The following is a 21,252-nucleotide window of genomic DNA, read 5'->3' on the forward strand; positions in this document are numbered from 1 at the left end:
TTTTTCTCTCTTCTTTTTTTTCATAAATTTTTTTTGTTTTTTTTTTCCCTCCTCTATTTCATAAGCTCCCCATTCTCTAGTTGTAGAAAACATGAATTGCCTTTTCAGAAGATGATGAAATATCTCAACCAAATTAAATCCTAGCCATTAGATCACAAACTCATCCAAGAGTCTAAGTTTCACCTTTTTTCTTTTGTTTCAAGGAACCAATTTTCACTATTAGATCAAACTCCCCAAGATGATCTAATGGTCTAAGATACACACTACCAAAGGTTGAATTTTTATAGCCATTAAAACCAAGTATAAAGAACATTTTGCCTTTACTACAAAGTTTTCTATTTTTAAGATTTTTTTTTGGAAATCAATGATTCTTTATTCATTTTTAGGATTTTAAAGCACAAAAAATCATGAAATAATGTGAAATTAAGATATAAAAATTTTCATGAAATTATGACTTTGAAGAAGTCAAATTACGAAAATACCCTTAAGGTATTTCGGTAATTTTACATTTTTCGTAGTGTAATTAGATTTTTTAATGCATTAAAAACCACAAATTTCAATCTTAATCTACATTGATTCCAAATTGATTGTAAATTTTGAAAGTTGACTCGAGTTTATCTATCTTGACCATTATTGACCAATTTGGACCAAGTTAGACTAAGTTTGATCAGATTTAATTAGATTTGACCTTAGAGCATTTTGGTCAAATTGGTCAAAATTTTGATTTTAGAAACTTGTCAAAATTAAAGAAATATTAGATTTGAACTAGGTTGAATTTTAAACGCTTCACAAATGGTTGAGATTTTGCCTAGATATAATTAGGTGTTAACAATAGATCTTCTCAATCACAAACTGTCTTTTCATGTTTCCAGCCCAATTATCTTTTTTGCCTTACATTGCCCTTAAGGGTTTTCAATCTAAGTTTTCTTTCTTTATTTTTCATTTTTCATTTTCTTGTTTTCCATCAATTTTTTCATATTTTTTCTTTCACTTACCACTTTTGCTTCATTCAGATAGTCATTCCTATTAGACTCTAAATCAATCCTAAAATATAAACAAGGATTACAAACTCTTTGTACTTTGACTATACGATAAACATGCCTCATTCAATATACAACTTTTCAATTCAAGCATCCACATTTGATCAAAATGAACTTTTAAGGTATGTATCATAGGTTATGATGAAGGACTATGAAAAAGGATAAAATAGGCTCAAAATTGTGTTTAAGGGTAATCAAACCAAGGATCATTTGTTATCATGTAAAATGCATTAACAATTTGCCCAATTTTCAACTTTTTCATCTTCTCATTTTTTTTCACCTTCACTTTCGCTTTTTCTTTTTTACGAATAGGTTTTTTTCTAAAATTTATCATTGAGACCTTTTTGTCATCTTTATCTCTTTTTGTGTGCACAAGTCCATTTCTAAACATTTTCCTCCAATGTGGAGGGTGATACTTGGTTGGGTTCCTTTAGAAATAACTTAACAAATTCAAATGGGTGACAAATGGATAATTTTACTATTTGTGTGAAAGGAAAAGAAAAATGGTCATTCTTATCTCAAACATGAATGCTCTTATTGAAAAGCATTTATTGAATAATAACAAATTTGTAGACAATTCATCCAAAAGAACCACATGCATATAAAACAACTCCACTTTTGTCTTTCAATGGGTGAAAATTGCTTGTTAGTTTAGACTCTTCTTATATAAATTCACCTTCCTTCAACTACAAAAATCTCAACAGAACAAGGATGGAAATCATTAATGCCATCAATTCAAATGGGATTTTTAAAATTAAATCCTAAATTATTGTCAATTGTTCAAGCATTATTATTTAGAATATGAGAATGGGGAAATATGATAGGATATATAAAAGCAAGGATGAAAAGAGAAACATGTAATAAAATGCACTTGCCATATTATTGAAATGAAAGACAAATAAATGACCAACACATATAAAACCTTCCTAATGTTCATGAAATGTAAAGACTTGTATTACTTCCTAAAAACTAATCCAAAGTGACAAGAAAATTTAACTTCCCCTTAAAGTATTCTTAAAATTATGCCTCTGTATAGTTAGGCAAAGGATTCTCAATGATACTTGATTGCACTAAAAGTTTAGCATTTTATCATATCTTTTTAGTGTAATTTTTGGTAAATATTAGCTTGTTTCTTGAGAAATTAAGCCAAAATACTCATAATTGCTTATATATTCAATGTGTATGTAAAAATATGAGAAAAGAGGAAAATTACAGCTTTTGGACAAATTTTGGATGCATTTGGTGCAAAAAGTTCTAATTGGTTGGAACTAGTGTGAACTTGCTTCAATGCTATACTTGGGAAATTTTTCCTACCTTCATTATTTCCTTTACCTAATTGAGCTTAAATGAACTTTAATCCAATCTTTAATCTTCATATTTTCCTCATTTAAATATCCTTTTTAGCTCATTAGTGCTTTATCACCTCTATAGTAAAGTTGAATGAGCTAGATTGGTGTCAATGCATAGGTGCAATTTAGAAGCCATAATTAGAGCTGAAAAATTCTAGAATTTTACAACATTAAGTTGATAATCAAATGGCTCTCATTTGGCTGGAATTTGAAGAACAATTGGATCTACAATTGGCACCTACAGTGAAGACAAGGAACTAAGCTCAACCGTTGGATGCATCCCTCTGAATTCTATAATTTGATCAGCTGGAAATCATCATCTTGGCCTATAAAAAGGAGGGACGGCTGGCCAATTGGGGGAGTTTTCTTTTCTAATTTTTCAGTTTTTTAATTTCTTGCATTTACTTTTTTGTTACATTTTCTTTCCAAGCAGTTTCCTCTTTGTTCTTTTATAGGGCTATTTGGGAGAAAATTCCTTTAACTTTCTAGCAAAATTTACTCTTTGTGCCATTATTCTACATGGACTTTAAGATTCAATCAATAAAATTTCATTTCCTTTAAGTTTTCTTGTTCAATTTCATGCATTACCATTGATTGTTAAAATCTGTTTGGCAAAGTTTTTTACTGAGGTAGTTACGATTTTTGTATCAGATCTCCCATAATTCTTGCGAGTTTTGATTCAAGTTTTTTTCCATGAACTCCCAATTTATACTTCTATAAATCTGAATTTTTACATTAAAATTCGCTTCACAAAATTTTACAAAAATATGGGAAGTTTTGGTTGAAGATCTAGCAGCGGAGTAAAATATCCAGTTGTGATAGCACTTAAAGACTCATCTCTCCTTGCTAGGTGATCAGTCCATTCTTTTCTCACTTTGCTCTTGTTAATTCATTTTTTTTATTGTTTAGAATAAATTCCTTGCCTTTAACTTAATGTTTTTCAAGTTTGTTTGGATGATTTTTTCTTAAGTGCTCTATTTTCCTCTTTACTGCATCCAAATTTTGTTGAAGTTCATTAAGCTTGTTTTTGTACTGTTTCTTTCAATTTCTTTATTGAATCTTGTAGTAATCTTGTAGATCTAATTTATTTTAGCTCAATTTTAGTCTATTTGCTTTGTAGGATTGTAGATCTAAGTTTTATTTTCCATTCGATTACATTTCCAGATTTCAAATTTTAGTTTTGGTTTGTATTTCTTGTTTCATTTGCAATTTTTCTTCATTGATTGTATTTCAATTGTGTTTTGATTCATGTTTACATACTATTTCCACATTTAAGAAGCTGTTTGGATAAATTTTAGTTAGTTTTCAAGATCACATTTCATTTAGAAACTAGAAGTTAGTTATATTCAGTTAGAGGTAGTTATTTTTTATTACAAATTCAATTCTTGTTTCAACCTTTTAGTTGCTGTTTGGTTATCACTTTAGCTTTCTAATTAATGTTTCTTAGCTTAGATTTACCTTACAATCATGTTAGATTTAATTCAAAGCAATTTAGCGACTGTTTTGCTAAGATTTCAAGTATTTTCTCCTTGTATTTCTTTGATATGCTTTTGGTTATTTGTATTTCTTGCTTATGGTTTTCCATTCTTGTTGACACTAGCTCAATGTTGTCTACTCTAATTTCTTGAATTAAATTTAGATTGAATGTAAAGATAATAGGTACTTAGTCTAGACTTTTTAACTAATCCTCGTGGGAATGACACTTTGACTTTGGTCACTCTTATTACTTGAATGATCTTTGCGCTTGTAGAAATCACCAATCAACACTCGACCCTTCCTTATCTACAAAATTTTACAAACCAGCCTTGACTAAACTTTGCACTTTATGTTTCAATGTTGCTTAATTTTCTATGGAATAGTCTACAATCCCAAGATGATAATCACAAGTAGCATTAACATTTACCAATTAAGGTAAAGAGGCTTCAAAGGTTCCAAATAGATTGGTGTAACTAAGTGGTTCTTAATAAGGTTAGAGAGTAGCTCAATATATGTCATGTGAATTGGGTCAATGGGAGTTTTCCCTCTTGTGGCTACTCATCAAGCTCTTTGGTTAAGCAACTAGTTGAATTGCAAGTGCGCGAAAGTTCATTTGCACACTTGGTTATGCAATTGGTTGATAAGCATAAAAATTTTGAGTGAAATTATTCATAGCTGGGTTGTAAGGTAGGTATGTAAGGTAAGGACAAAGATGGTATAAGGTAAAGCACCTAGCTTGTTGCCCCTCATAAATCACAGGTTGAGCATCTCCTTCTTTCTTTTTTAGTGCACCATTTTTCTTTGCATTAGAAGCTTCATTTCCCTCAAGTTTTCCATTCTTGATGGCATTTTACTATCTTGATTGGTACTGCCAGTGCACAGGCCATTCATGTAATAAAGTGATAGAGTAGAGTATCGTTCCCTTGAAAATTGATCATTTGGAAAGTTTGGACTAGGTACTAGTTATCAATATACTCTAATTATATTTAGCTTAATTGAAATCAACTCAACATGGAATTTAAATGGATTTAATTCTAATACAAGGAACTTAAATGCATATGAATGTAAAAGCATGAAATTGAACTATATCTAAATTCATCATATTGAAATTACATGAACTAAAAGCAAGGAAAATTAAAATTGCAACGATCGAAATTAGATCTAGTGCAAGAAATTCAAAATTTGAGAATTTATATCCTAGATCTACACTTTTAGAAAACAAATGAACTTAAACCAAACTAAAGAAACATCAATCGACAAGCAAAATTTAAATGCAATAAAAGAAATAAGCTCAAACAATAAAGTAACAAGCTTAATGAACTAGCAACAAAATTAAGTGCAAAAATAGGAAAAACAAAACATAAAGTAAATAACTCAACCAAACAACCATTAAACTCAACAATTAAATTGTAAGGAATTGAAAATTAGCAAGTAAACAAGTAAAGGAAGAAGTACAAATTAAGAAAGAAATGTACCAATAGCCTACTAAGTAGAGAAGCCACCACAAATATTGTTACCACCTATTGTTTCCTCTGCTGTTAGATTCTTAACCTCAACTTTCAAAATTTTTAGAAAAAATGTAGATTGAATTTTAAAATGAAACTTCTAAAATTGAATTGCAATGAATGAAGAGTGTACAAAAAAATTCAACTAAAAAATCATAGAAAATCATAAAGAGCAAAAGTAAAAACTGATAGTAATGCAAAAACAAAAATTGCCAAACAACTTAGTAAATGTAAAGGAATTGCAAGTAAAAGTAAAAGAAATCTTAAAGAAAATTAAAATGCATTTCAAGAATATTAAAGTGCATAAAATTTAAGTGCATGAAATGTAAATTTTGCAAGAAAACTAAAGGATTTTCTCTCAAAACAACCCTCTAAATACAAAGGAGGAAACTGTTTTGAGAGAAAAATGTAAAAAATGTAAATCTAGCTAACTTTCTAAAACTCTCCACTCTTGGTGGCCACTCCTCTATTTATAAGCAAGGAATGATGTGCTTAGATCAATCAAATTATAGGAAAATGCCACATATGCTACCTATTAGGCTAAATATTTCCATGTCATCAAGATTGCTTTACAAGCTTCCTTATTTGTTCTCTTCTCTTCACTTCTCTTCAAGCTTTCTTCCTTTTGATCATTTTAGATCCAAAAAGTCAAAATTATAGCGAACAAGAAGCCTTCTTATTGCCACATAAGCAACTATTATCGGTCTTCCTAATTGAATCAAGAAAATGGCACCAACTTTTTATGATCATCAATGATTGTATCCAATGGTTAAGCTTGATTCTTTCATTTTCTTTTAGGCACCAATTGTAGAACTTTCCCTCTTCAAAATTCAGCCAATAGAAAGCCACATAAATGCCAAATAAACCATAAAAAATTCTAAAAAAAAAAAAGAAAAATTCAACTCCTAAAATTAGGTACAAATTCATTATAAACACTAATAGCTTTTTCTCTTTTTTTAGCTTATGTAAACTTACTATAAATATGACCATTACTTTCATAAGCTAAAAGGAACTAAAAATCATGAAAAATATAAGAATTTAAGCTTGAAATGAAGTTCATGAGCTCAATCATTCTTAAAAAAGTACCAAAAAAATAAAAAATTCTCACTTAAAATGGCAATTGGTTAAGGTAGAGCACTAGGTTCGAACAAGTAGTAGAATTGACCCCAAAATGTATCCAAATTGTCTTCAAATCATTATTTTTCCTCCTTTTTCATATTTTTAACCTACATATTGAACATTTTCATAATTAGGAGTATTTTGCCATATTTTCTCAAGGATCAAGCAATAATTCATCATAAAATGTCTTAAAAAATTATGATAATTCTATAAAAATATAGAATTATGATATCTCCCTAGATATCATCATATTAGTAAAATTTTTATTTTCATTTTCAATCATCCTTTCATAGTACAAAGCCTTAAAAGTACTAAAAAACAAAATTATGGTCTCTTTCTTTGTAAGAAAAGGTTGGACTTGGTCAACAACATCTTTTCACCTCTAGTATATTCCTCAAAGCCCTTAGTAGCTTTTTTCTCTATGTTCTATAAAGAAAAAAGATCTAAAGCTAAATCTATGATATATCTATATAAAATAATGAATGCCCTCACCAGTTCTTTTCGTAAGGTGATGCAGGTCTTATCCAATTAGACACAGCATTTAGTTGTAGAACTTGTGAGACTACCTTGAAATACAAGGATCAATAGCTTCCTATCATTTGTATGAGTGGCCATTTTTTAATAATACATTGTGACATGAGTTACAAGGCATTTAATCCCATCATACTTCTTAAATTTTAAGACTTTGAATTTAGGTGAAATCACCATATCAGGCACCGAACACAACTCAGATGCATCCATGGATATATAAAAATCTATTACTTCAACAACTCGAAGTCTTTCTTATAGTAGATTCATCTTTTATGTAGAAGAATCCTCTATTACCTTAGAAATGGTTATCTTTAGTTTTTCTTATTCCATAAGATCATTCAAATCAGGAACTTGAGCGAGATCAGATGCTTTTTCACCAAAATGGGATTAGTATAAATCTAGAATGGTTTTTAGGGATTTGCATATGGCATTTCAGGATATGGATATGTCCCAAAAAAAATTGCTATGCTTGTATCCCTTAAGATGTTTAGGCCTAATATTGATTATACGTAAGAGGGTATAAGGGGTCCATGACATCTTGGGATAGACGATCTTGCAAAGTAGGAGTTTTCTTTACAATTTTTCCTTTGTTTATCTTGTTGACCATTTCTATAATCTTCTCTAGGTCTTCCTTGATTTCCATTTGGGTTTTTTCAACCTTTTTAATTCGACTAGCATTTTCCTACTTTATAAGCCTTGTTTAAGTATGAGGGTTATAATAATGGCGGGTAGGTTAGCTAAAATTCTCCAATGATTGAGCTATCTTTAAACATTTTTTTATCACAATTAGGATGACATGTTACTAAATGCCAAAAATCATCCTAACTCATTAAAGAAATTCTTTTTTATGCGTGAATGAATAGATGAACGCATATATTACATGTGATGCATGAATGTATAAATGACTACATGTAGCAATAATGAATGGATGCATGAGTTAGTGTTTGCCCTATAATAATGTATAGATGAACAAATGATTGCCTAGGTTAACATAACAATTTAATGATGCATAAATGGATGAATGCATGCATTAGATGCTAGATACATAAAAAATCAATGATGCTTGGATGAATAATGTATGAATGTGCTAATGTTTGCCATATAAAAATGCATGAAAGACTAGATAAACACAAAATTTGTCAACTTTACCACAAAATTCATATAAATGAAACTATAAAAGTTCTTTCACGTGTCCTAATTTGAGTTCTTCTAAACAATTGGTGGGTATAGCTTTATCTTAAAGCTATATTCTTAGGTGTTTCTATATGCTGGGTTAGGATATTTTGACAAATTAAAAGTTATCAAATTGTTCCTTACATCATCTTCTATTATAAATTAGTAAGGCACCTCAATCCTCGCCCATGATAGGCTTTAAATGAAAATGGTTCAGTTTGAGCAAGAAAATTTCACTAGCTTATGTAGAAGTTATCACCTCATGAGAGTATAAGTACTCACTCCCTCCTAAAAGAAGACAAAGCTCGAGTAAAGAGCTTATATATGAAATACATGCATATTGTGTGTGAAGAAATATAAAATAGTTTTAACAAACTTTCTTGTTAAGACAAATAGATGAAACAAAAAGAATAAACAAACAAATTAGTAAGCATGAAAAAATAATAAAAATAATTAAATTAAGACTACCAAAATAAGGCTTGAAACAACCTAAGATTAAGAATTCGTTTGACTTTCTAAGTCCCCAGCGGAGTTGCCAAACAAACATAATGTGCAAGTTTACGAACTAATTCATTAGACATAAAACATGAAGTTATAACTAATCTTTTTTATCTAAGTATGATTGGTCACCTAAGTAAATCTATCTTCTAAAGGTTCCAAAAAGAACAGGTTCTAATGTTCTAAACAAAACTGGGCTTGTAAGGTTATAGCACTCTTATAATGCCCACAAATTGGTGTCAAATTAATTTAATATTTTTCTTTTAACCTTAATTAACATTGTCCCAACTTATTCTTATTCTTTACTATTTTTTGTTCATTTATTGTACAAATGTTGAAAATATTTTTAGGTTACACCTTGTTCAACCTTCTAAAAATATATCTTACCTCAAGAGTATACAAGTAACATGCATGTTTCCTTAAAGAGACTCCATCATTTAATTTATTAAATATTTTATAAAAGAAATACATATAAATATGTAATAATATACATAGTCAAATTCATTATAATAAAATAAAATAACCAAATACAAAATTTAATACATCTAAGCACAATTTATCTAATAATTAACAATTAATCATGCAAGGAAATTAAATCACCAAAATTTATTCTAATTTTAATATTTTTTATCTCAAATTAAAAATAAATAAAATTTTTATAGTGAAACCAATTTCTAAATCTTGCAACGCCTTGATCGAATTGAGAAAAAATTCTTTTACCTTAAAATTTTCAAAAAAATTACACATTCATAACTTTTTTAGAATTTTGTGATTGGTAGAATTTTCATTTATTCCTAATTATTTAATATTTTTCAAATTAATTTTTACAAATTAAATAAGCAAATAAATGTTAAGGCAAATAAATAAACAAGCATAATAAAAAGAAAAACTAACATAAATAATCAAAATAAATAATCCAAAAAAACAAAAAAAAATATTTAAAATAAATAAATAGAAATAGAAATAGAAAATCAAATAAAAATAGAAAAGAAAACAGGTCTAACTTACCTAAGTTGGCGCTTGGATCCTTGTCGAGTAAGTTGTGGATCCTTAAAAAATTTTAAAGCAAAAAATGATATCATTCCTTGGAGTATTAAAAGCCAAAAAAAAAAAAAAAAATGATTTCTTTTAGTTTTACTCTGCTTTTTCTCTCGCTGTATCGAGTTCTCCCTAACCTCTCTTTAGAAACTTAGTTGTCGACACTGAAAACTTCAAAGTTTCATTTAAAACTTTAAACTATCACCAGAAATATCAATGGGAAATTCAAAGTCACCAGAAAACTTAACTAAAAAATTCAAAGTACCCAGGAAGAAATCTAGAAAAATTCATAGAACAAATCCCTAAACTTGATTTTGATTTTTGTTTCCTCATATCTAACCTAAATCTAACTTTTCTCCAAATCAAAACCTAAAATCTAACAAGAACTCCACTCCAAAAATTTTCGAAGATAAAAAGATCACTACAAAAAATTTGTTGCTTTTCTTCCTGCCAATTCTTGATTGACTATTCAAGCTATGGGTAATTCTTTAAATACGGATTTAATCCTAACATAAATAGAGAAGAATTCTAAAAATTCTTTTCTGACCCCAATTCTAACTTAGAATCCAACTTAAATTCATAATCGGCTTACTCCCACGAATTAGACTAAACACATTATTTTTATTTAGTCAATCATCTAATCCTTGTTGGATCAATAATTTGAGTTTTAAAAGTTTAATCCCAACACAATACTAACAATTCCTCTTTCCATCCAATTTTCTTTCCTAGTTTCAGCTAAAACTTTTTTTGTAAAAAAAAAATTAATAAGATTAATAATAAAAACCTGGACAAATAAGATGTTTGTAGAAATCAAAGTGTAACCTAAATAAAAAAGTTTGCAACTACAACTTTATCCAAAAATTATCAAGAAAATTAATAAAATTTAAGTTTTATGGACATGTAAAGTAGAAAGCCACATAAGCAAATTCCTAATTAGATCTTCAGTTCACAAATGGGAGTTCTAAATTAATGAAGTAGATTCTCCAACCAATATGAGACATTATTAAAATTAAAAAAAACAAAAACATATATATATATATATATATTAGCAAAAACAATGAAGGAAGAAAAAGATAAAGCTAATACAAGCTTTTTAAAATTCCAAATGAATGTATAAATATATGGAAAAATATATTTTATGCATAATAATATATACTAATACTCTTTGATTTTATATATTTTTTAATTATCTTTTACGATAAGGATGTTAATTTTACTCATATTTAATAGAGAATTTGATTTTTTATTTGAATATAGATGCAAATGGATATTAAATTTTAGAGATGAGGATAGATATAATTTTAAATTTTTATCCTATACGAAAACATGGACAGGTAATATAGCACTTATTCCGTACTCATACTTTATATATATTTAGTAAATAAATTTTTTATTAAATAATATAAAATTTTATTTTAAATGAACTAAAATTAATATATTTTTATTAAAAAATATATATTAATATATATATATATTTATAAAAGAATTACATAAATAGTAAAATAAAAAAGACAAAAAAATTTTAATTTGATCCTTTTTAAAAAACTACGAATATGAAAATTATCCGTATGAGTATAAAATTAAGTTTAAAATAATTATTAAGCATGAGTACAAAAAAAATATAATATAAAAATCTAATAATAAAGATGGAGAAGAATACACTATGTGCCTTACCTTATCGTTGCAATGCCTACCTTACATACTTTTTTTTTCTTTCTTGATTATCCCGTACACTGTGCGCCTTACTCGTGCTATCAATATATAATATTTTAGTGTTTATTGGAAGATTTTGAACCTCATTTCGTATATAAGAAACTTGAAAAAAAAAAAAAAACTAGTTTAGTGTGGGAATGGGATGCAACGATGGTAAAAAAATCTTTAGGAGGTATTTAATTTGAGAGAAAATAAGATTTTTGATTGAAATTTTATTTTTTATAATTTGATTTTTAGTTTGATTTACTCAATGTGATTTATAAAATTTTTAAAAGTTTTTAATAGTGTCAAAACAGAGGAAAGTTTGGGAGAATAAAAATTTTTTCTCTCTCTAAGGTGTTTTTAGATTCTAGATGAAAAGCAAAAATTTTACCTTATTTACCCTCACTTATTTGTATTTTTAAATTATATTATCCTTTCTAATTTCTTAAAATTATAAAGTAAATGTGATTTTTGTTATTTATAATTTTAATAGACATTATATTTTTAAAATAAAAAAACGTAATCAATACTGAAACTATAATTTCAAATTTCTGATATTTTAAAAAATACTATGTTTTTAATATAAAAAAACTTATGGATGTTAAAACTTTATTTTCAAAAATTTAAAATTTTAACAAAAATTGTGTTTGTGAGATAAAAATGTAGCGGATGTTAAAATTATATTTTTAAAATTTTAAAATGTTAACAAAAACCGTAGTTTTAAGATAAAAAAACATAATGGATATTGAAAAAATGATGTATTTTTAATTAAAAAAATAGTAGATATTGAACTATAATTTTGAAAATTTGAAATTTTAACAAAAACCATAGTTTTAAGATAAAAATGTAGTGGATATTGAATTATATTTTTGAAAATTTGAAACTTTAACAAAAACCACATTTTTAAAATAAATACACAATTGATGTTGAGATTTTATTTTCAAAATTATGAAATTTTAATAAAGATCATGTTTTTAAAAATAAAAACGTAATGGATATTAAAACTATATTTTTGAAATTCTAGAATATTAATAAAAACTACAATTTTAAGATAAAAATGTTATGGATATATAAATTTTATTTTTAAAATTTTAACAAAAATCATATTTTTAAGATAAAAAATGTAATCCTTATTATTACTCATAACAAAATTAAAATAAAATATAAAATATTTTTACTTAATATTATTACATATAAAATCTAAATACATTTATTTAATATTAAAACATATAAAATTTACTTAATTTGCATAGAGACAACCAACTTAAGGATAGTACTTACGATTATAAAATTATCTTTGTTGAAAATTTAAAATATATATTTAAAATTCTTTAATTTCAACAAAAAATCATGTTATTCGTGTGTAATGTATTATAAATATCATATATTATTTACGTGTTACCAATGATAATATAGTAAAAAATTTTATTAGATAATATTAAATTCCTCTAAATCAAACACAAAATTTATATATTTTTTGAGTGAACAAAATCCAAAAATTATATATTTTTTTAATATTTTTTTTTCCAAAATTATTTTTACCCTCAAAATCTAAAATTTCCCTAATCTAATGACCTTTCAAAATTTTATTAGAATAGAAAACTAGGGGATGGGGAAGGGATTATTTGGGTTTTCGAACCCTAAACAACCCTAATAGGTAAAGCTGCTAAATTTAGTCTGAATTTAAAAATTTTATCCGAGTTATTTAAATTAGAAGTTGATTAAATTTTCTAATATATTTAACTCAAAAATAAAAATATCCAAACTTAGATTAATTTAATTCTGACATGACTTAAATAGAAACAACTTAAAATTTAAATTTAAAATAATTAAAAATGAATTGATTTGATTTTAATATTTAATATTTTAACCTTAAAATTATCGGAATTTAATGATTCGATTCTGAACAATCGATCATCAAACTTGAAATGACCTGACTTTAAAGTAATGTGAACCCAAACCGACTGGACCTACCCTACCCAATGAACACTTTTACTCACAAATTACAAATGTTCTTGATGCCATCAGGAAAGGTCTAAATTCTTTAATTCGATCGAAGAAGCTGGAAGTGGGGTGATAGCATCCTCAGTGAATTGGGCCAAGGGCTATGGCCCTTGGTAGAATCGAGAGGCTTAATCATTGATTATATTTGAACTGTTTATGTTCCTTCCTGCTTGTGGATAGGGAAAAGCCTCCTAACTTGAACTCTCGTATTTATTATTCCAATCATTCTTAGAAGAAAGAGTGGAGATTTGAATTATCCTTTGCTGTCTCTCGATAATTTTGATTGAAAGGATATTTTCATAATTCTAAAAAAAAATTATTCTTTTTATTTTTTTAAAAATTTATATTACAATAAATTAAAAAATTAAAAAAAATTAAATGTGGCAAATGTCTAAATTTATTATGAATTAAATATTTATTGGGTTTGTAATTTTAATGATTGAATTTTAATTTTAATTGCTTGGAAAGTTGTAATGAGACTGAATGGTATTCAATTTATCAGTTTTTCATGAAAAATGTTTTTTTTTTTTTTTTGGATGGGGTGGGCCAAAATTTTCAATACAAATAAAAAATTTATCCACCATTTTTATAGGTGAGATCTTCCAAACGGCACTATTTGGCTTATCCAAATGAATGAATGCTAATTTTTTTAAAAATAGTTTAATTTTATGTAAAAAATAAAGTAAAATTTTAAAGTGACGAAAATTTTATAAAATTCATGAAAGTAGTAATGAAGTCTTAGAAATTTTCAAAATTAAAATTAAATAAATTCATAAATAAATTTTTATTAAATCTACCAAAATGTTAAAAAAGTCTTAAAATTTTTTAATATGAAAGTTAATTAAATTCATAAAGAATAAATAAAAATATATGAAACTAATAAAATTAAAGTCACAAAGTTTGTAAAAATGAAATATGGTAAATAATTAATAATAGATGAAAATATTTATAATTAAAATAAAAAATTATTTTACTTACAAAACCTCTTATATTCTTTTATATATGTCAATATAAAATATAAAAATAGAGATTAAAATTTTCAAAAAATAAATTTTAAGGAAATATATGATGACATTAAATAAATAATTACTTCCCTTAAATTTGAATCGAGGACTGACAAAGCATTTTATAGTATTTTTAATAAATTATTTGTAATAAATTTATTTTTTGGGTAATTTATTTATAATAAAAATTAAATTTTATTAATTTTTAATTAAAATAAAATTAAAAAAATACTGCAACGAAGTGCAAGACCCAGCCTTGTGAAAAATAAAAGCAAGTCGTCCATCATCTTCCTTAACTGTAGAAAAATGATCCGATCCAGCCCAAACTGACGTGGGAAACCAAAAAACCCAAGCTCAGGGAAACTCCACAGAGGAAAGGCGCACACACATGGCCCACCTCAACACTAGCTTGTATAAATACTGTCAAAAATAAATAATAAAATAAAAACGATTTTTAAAACCATGGCTTGGCTGGTAACAAAATCTAGTACTATAATATAGAGAAGAAAAATACGACGATGAGAATATAGAAGAACCCCAATCAAAACGGCAATTCCGCAAAACAGCACCGAAAAAAGAAAAACTAAAAATAAATAAAAATAAAACCCTAGTTTTTCGAAACAAAATGATATCGATGATGATGATGACGTGAGCGTACGATGGCTAGGGAACACAAAACAAGCGCGCAACTTTGGGGTACGTTAGAGGAGCTTCTCCTAGCCTGTGCCGTCAACCTCCACGGCACTAACAGCTGGGACTCCATCGCCTTGGAACTACAGAACCGGAGAATCTGTTCTTCCTCTTCTTCTCTTCTTCCTTCTTTCACTCCTCAACTCTGTCAAGATAAGTTTATGGATCTTAAACGACGCTTCATATCCCCCAACGACGCCGCTTTTTCCTCGAGTTTGGTTGACCAGCTACGGAGGATTCGTGTCGAAGAGCTTCGTCGGGAGGTTCAACAACGTGACGTCTCGATCGTGTAAACAATTGAAATCAAATGACGATACCTTTATGAAATTATTACGTAGTTTCCTGGCCTTCTGGTGAGATCTAAGAGGTTGCTTTTTTGTGATTACAGGTCGCTGGAATTGAAGGTCAAGAGATTGGTGGAGGAAAGAGAGAGGAGTTTGAAAGACGAGACAGATCTGGATGACCGGCAGAATAACTTACCGCCACAGATCATCGCCGGTAAACACACCGCCGGTGAGGATTCCGGTGATATTGGTGATCGATCCTTCAACGAGTCCAACTCCACTAGTCAAAAACCTGAGGATGCCACGACGACGACGACGACAACGACTACTATCGTTAAAGACGAACAAAACGATGATGGGGAAGTAGTAGGACAGAAAAAGGCACAAGTTAAAACAGAGCCGGTCGAACCGGGAGCGGCGAATGAGTCTGATCTGGTTCGAACCGGGAAAGGGCCGGGTAATGAACGAGTAAATGGCGAAGAACCTAATAATAAGAAGCAGATGAGTGACGTACAAAGTTCGTCGAGCTTGTCGAAGAAGAAACGTCGTAGTGGTAGTAGTAGAGGTGAAAGTAGCAGCGGAGAGGAGCGTGAGGAAAATGAGTTTTCTCCCGCCAAGATGAGAGTCTCGGCGGTGAAGCCTGAGTCCTTGATTAGGCTCCTCCGGATCATCCGCTCTCATCGGCTAGGCTCGGCTTTCGACCGCCGCCAACGGAGTCAGGTAATTTTTAAAATATCAATATATTAATATTAACCAATAAGGAATTTTTTTGTTTTTTTAATAACAATAAAAAATTAAATAATAAATAAATAAATACATAAAAATAAAAAATAAAAACAAAATTGAAAATGTCGGGAAAATGAGAAATGACTCTTGTCTCCTGTATGGTGCGGGAATGAGGCTAGGAGCTATTTAGCCTGCCACCTAGCTAGTCCGGTAGAATGACGTAAACATTGGGGGTTTCCCGTAATTTAGACCAGTCTTAGGCTTAATGTGGCACGTTGTGGACGGTTATAGATCATCAACATTTCTCTTATTGAATATGGATTAATACTTTTTCTTCCGCAATGGAAATGTCCAACTTTTTTTAAATGAAAATATGGACTAAAATATAAATTTTAAATCCTAAATAACGTAATTTTAGGTTATTATTATTTTATACTTTTCTTGATTGGTTTTTTATTTTTAAGTTTTTTTTTCTTATTTTTATTTTGGACTAATTAATACACATTAATTATAAAATAATTTAATCAAAAGAAATAAAAGAAATGATTAATTAATTTATCCTTTGATGATCTCTCACTTGAACTGTATGTTTTTGAGTTTTTTTTTTTTTTTTTTTTAATAATGTTCAATTTTACTTTTTATTGATAAGTGCTGCTTGAGTTGAGATAGTACAGTTTCTAGTTTCGTTTGTTTATAATAAAAAAATAATTGATTTTTTTAAGATATATTCTTAAGGAGATTTTTTTTTTTCAAAATTTTAAAATTGAGTGATGTCGGCCAGTTTAAGGTTGTTGGCTGGCTCCACACATAAGTACTTGAATAATTTATTTTGAAGGAATTTGACCATTTCACCAAAAAGTTGTACCACTTATATATTACTACTATTCTTATTATTTGTATTAATGAATTTCAACATTATTAATCAGTGTAAATTTTTGAAATTTAATTTAAAAATACTTTGTTTAGTACGGAAAATAATAGCAACTTGATTTTTGCAAGTTGAGATGCAAAAGGGGTTTTGTGGGATCCAAAAGGAATATTATAGGGTAGTTCAATATTTGCTTGATGCACTCATTTTTCCTTTAGAGCCTCTACATTTTTTTTGTCGCTAAGATTTGTAATCTTTAGATTGCTTGGTTGCCGATATATAGTCCTCTTTCCCCTTTGTCACGGCTCTAGGATGGGATTTTGTTTTGAATATCCGGATCTCTTTCATTTTTTATCAACTATAATTTAAATATATTTAATCATTATTTATTCTACGTGAATAAAAGTCATAATTCATCAATAGTTATTATGTCTTTAATTATATTTTTCTCACAATGCATTGACGTTGCAAATATATATATATATATATATTCTCCTATTTAGCATCCAATTTTTTTCATGTGCTTTGCCATACACAGCGTGCGCTTAAAACAACTATTGTTTTTTTTTTTTTTTTTGCATTTTTAAGGAAATCTGGGTGCCTTTACATTATGTTTCTTGATATAATAATAATAATAATTATCATTATTATTATCATCATCTTCACAGAGCGGTTTTAATTATTTTTGTTTTTAAGCTTCAAATAATCAAATTTGGATCCTATAATTATAAATTTATAATTTAATGATATTATTTTTGGTGGAATTAATAATGTAAAATATGAATCATCATACGATTTTTGGTTTAATTTTATTGGTAACATAGACTAAAACCTACTTATAAAAAAGTGTTTATGTAAATGTATTTTATAAGTAAAACATTCATTTTTTTAAATGCCAACAACGGTTTAAAGCGTCTTAAACAAGTCAGTCAATTAAATTAATATAGAATTTAATACTAAAGTTTAATTAACTAAATTTTTACTAGTAAGGAAAAGTGAAGTTAAGTATTAATTATTTGATTAATACTAGTAGTAATATATAGATTGCTACTTCTAAAGATCTAGATTAAGGAATACCAACAGAAAACTCTGAAGGTCCAGCTTCTGTATCCTGGCTTCTGTCAAATTAACCTTTCAGTGAATAATTTTATGATTTTACCATTGTTGCAGGAATCTGAAAGGTACAAAAACCTCATTAAGCAGCATATGGATCTCCAAAGAATTCAATCCAGGCTTGATAAAGGTGTCTACTCTGGTTGCACCACAAAGTTCTTCAGGGATCTCCTTCTCTTATTCAACAATATAACTGTTTTTCACCGCCAAACGTCTCCAGAATATATTGCTGCTCAAGAACTTCGGGCTTTGGTCTTGAAGGAAATGAGCGATAAGCTTCGAAAACATTCTCTTCAACTTATGACTTTAAACCCCGAAACTGACCAGCCCCCCGTATCTCTCTCGAAACCCAACAAATCTTCTACGATAGTTGCATGCAGTAAACGTAGTTCTATCAAGGCATTAGCCCAGAATGCTACGAGGAGAGGAGATAAAAAGGAAAGAGAAATTGAGGAGAAACCAAAGGAAACTGAGAAGGTTGATACTAGTTCTTTTGTCGGGATTGATGACAAAGGCATTGGGAAGAAAAGAAGTAAAGAAAGAGCGGTTTCAGGCCGCAGAAACTCATTAAGAGCAAGCAGCAAGAATGGGGAGACGAAGCATGAGTATGGTGGTAATGAGCTTAGCTCTCATGATGCTCTGGAGCTCAAGGTGGATAAGAAAGAAAACATGGCTAGAAAGAAACAAGGCGCGGCAAGTTTCTTGCAAAGAATGAAGCAAAACTCACCCAGTAAAGTGACAGAGAAAGATGATAACAATGATTATGATGACGACGACGTCGACGATTCGGATGATGAGAGTAAAGATAGTAAAGAGAAGGCGAGGGGTAGGAGGAGAGAAGTCAAGAGGGTAACACGGAGTTCAGGTGGAAGAGGAGCGAGAGAGGAGAGTGGGAAGGTGAAGAGAGGGGTTGGGAGGCCATCAAAGAGGGCTGCAGCGGAGTCGACGACCGGAAAGAGAGGGAGAGACAACGTTGAGAATGAGGTGGGAGTGGGGGGTACTGGGAGGGCTAGGAAACGTTCTAGAAGGTGATGGTAAGTATGTTGTATAATGTATAATATAATAGTATTGATTGTGTTCTCGTTTTGGCTCTTTGTTTTGGTTTTCATGCGTTTTAAGTCTCTGACTCTAGTGTTTTTACTTAACTAGAGGTAGAGGGAAGAATCAAAAGAGAAATCTAAAATAGTTTAAAAATGTTGTGGCACTTTTGTAGAACGTTTTTATGGTTGGCAGCCATTTGGTGTACGCAGCATGCGCAGATGAATGATAGGTTTTTTTTTTTTTTTTGACTAAATGAATGATAAGCTCGTCTTAGAATTGGTTGACAAGAAAGACTCAACTTAGAGTTTAACAATTTGATATTCCTTCCATTATGGGAAAATGGATAAAAATTTATGCATATCAAAAACGGCTATCAAAAAAAAAAAACAAAAAACTTTTCACTTTCTTTTTATTATTATTTTAACCAACAAAGGTATTAGGAAACTCCTAATTGAATTTCGAAAAAAGTTGCAAAGACTTTTCATGCGAAGGTTTTAACAAGGAGTATTTTTTTGTGATTGAATGGAAAGAAAAGAAAGTAAATGAAAGGAAAGAAACCTTTTTTGAAGTTAAGGAAAGAATTAATACATGTATCACTTAGCTAAAATTAAAAAAAAAAAAAAGAAAAAAATTACAATAATCATTGTTTGGTTAAAAAGAAAAGGAAAAAAATTCATTCTAATATTTTATTCAATTATAATTTTATTTTATAAAATAACATATAATATTAAACTAAATATTTTATCTTATATATATATATATTTATATATACACAAAATCTTTTTAAAATTTTTTTCTAAGGTGATTATTAAATTATCATTTGCATCGTTGAAGACGATGCTTTACTAGGCTAAAATATTGGGAGCATAAAACATAATGATTATTGCTTTTATTTTTGAGGGTGAGAAGTATGGGTTTAGTAGTAGTGTAAATACTTATATTGTAGCACGTCTTTAATTATCATCCCCATTTCAGACTTAAAAATAATTAATATTTTGTGTAAATATTAAACTTTTAAATGTTCTTATTATGCTATAAATTTAGTAGAAGTCGAAAGTATTAAAAAAAAAAGTTGATTAAGAACTATTAGAAGATTTGGTAATAGGTAGATTTGAAAACTAATAAAGGTTTTATTTAGAATTTAAAGATAACAATTAGGGTATAGTTGTCGGTTCATTTTTTTTAAAATGTTTTTTCTTTTTGTCTCTAGCTTTTGCCTCAATTTGAGATAATTGAAAAATGAAGAAAATTGAGAGAAAGTTAATTAAGAATTTACAAGCGTACAAATCATACAAGTTATAAGTTAAGATCATTCTCATGAGAATTGTAAATAGAATTAATATTAAGTACCAAAATTATAACATCCTACTAATATTTAGATAAATTGAAGTTAATATGCAAGAACTAAATTAAACTATTTAACTAATCAAAACAAAAAATTAACTTATGCAATAAATCAAATTAAACAAGCTTAAACTGAAATTAACCTACAATAACTAAATAGTAACCTAACTAAACAAATAAACATGCAAAGATATAAGTTAAACTCAAAACAAAATGTAGCTAACTAAATTAACTAAAACTAAATGCAAATTAAATTTATTAAACTTAAGAACATGCAAATTAAACTTAACTAACATGCAATAACATAAACAATGTAAATAAATTTAAATCACAACTAACTGAATTGAATTTAGGCAAATTAAACTTTAAAACATGCATAAACATTAAATATAATCTAGTAACTTGAAATCATGTGCAACTAAATTTAACTTGAGAAACATTAAACCAGAATAGAGCACAACTAAATTAACCTTAAATTGCATGAATTGAACTTGAATTAAATTAAAACAACAAATTAAAATAAATAACAAGAATAGAAAATTAAAGAGTTTGAATTTAAATGAAATTAAAACAGAATTGAAATAGTTTGAAAACTTAAATTAAACTTGTATAAATTTAAATTAACTTGAAAGAAATTAAATTTAATAGAAAACTTAAGAAAACAATGCAAGAAAACTTAAAATAACAATGGTTTGTCACCCCAAGCCTTAAACTAAAAAGAACTAGAAAACAATGAAAGTAAACCCTATAAAGC

At 28.1% G+C, this 21,252-nt stretch overlaps 1 protein-coding gene across 1 annotated transcript; it reads left to right on the forward strand.

Moving 5' to 3' along the window:
• Positions 1-14,955: 14,955 nt before the first annotated feature.
• LOC111301820 (uncharacterized) lies at positions 14,956-19,407 on the forward strand. The gene is made up of 3 exons (XM_022897803.2): positions 14,956-15,411; positions 15,511-16,126; positions 18,171-19,407. Exons 1-3 carry the CDS (start codon positions 15,092-15,094, stop codon positions 19,143-19,145), a joined length of 1,911 nt encoding a protein of 636 aa, XP_022753538.2. The 5' UTR covers positions 14,956-15,091; the 3' UTR covers positions 19,146-19,407.
• The last annotated feature ends 1,845 nt before the right edge of the window (positions 19,408-21,252 follow it).

The sequence above is a fragment of the Durio zibethinus genome, chromosome 15, assembly GCF_047325235.1.
Source record: "Durio zibethinus cultivar Kanyao isolate XHJ-2024 chromosome 15, ASM4732523v1, whole genome shotgun sequence".
In the NCBI taxonomy this organism is placed as follows: Eukaryota; Viridiplantae; Streptophyta; class Magnoliopsida; order Malvales; family Malvaceae; genus Durio; species Durio zibethinus.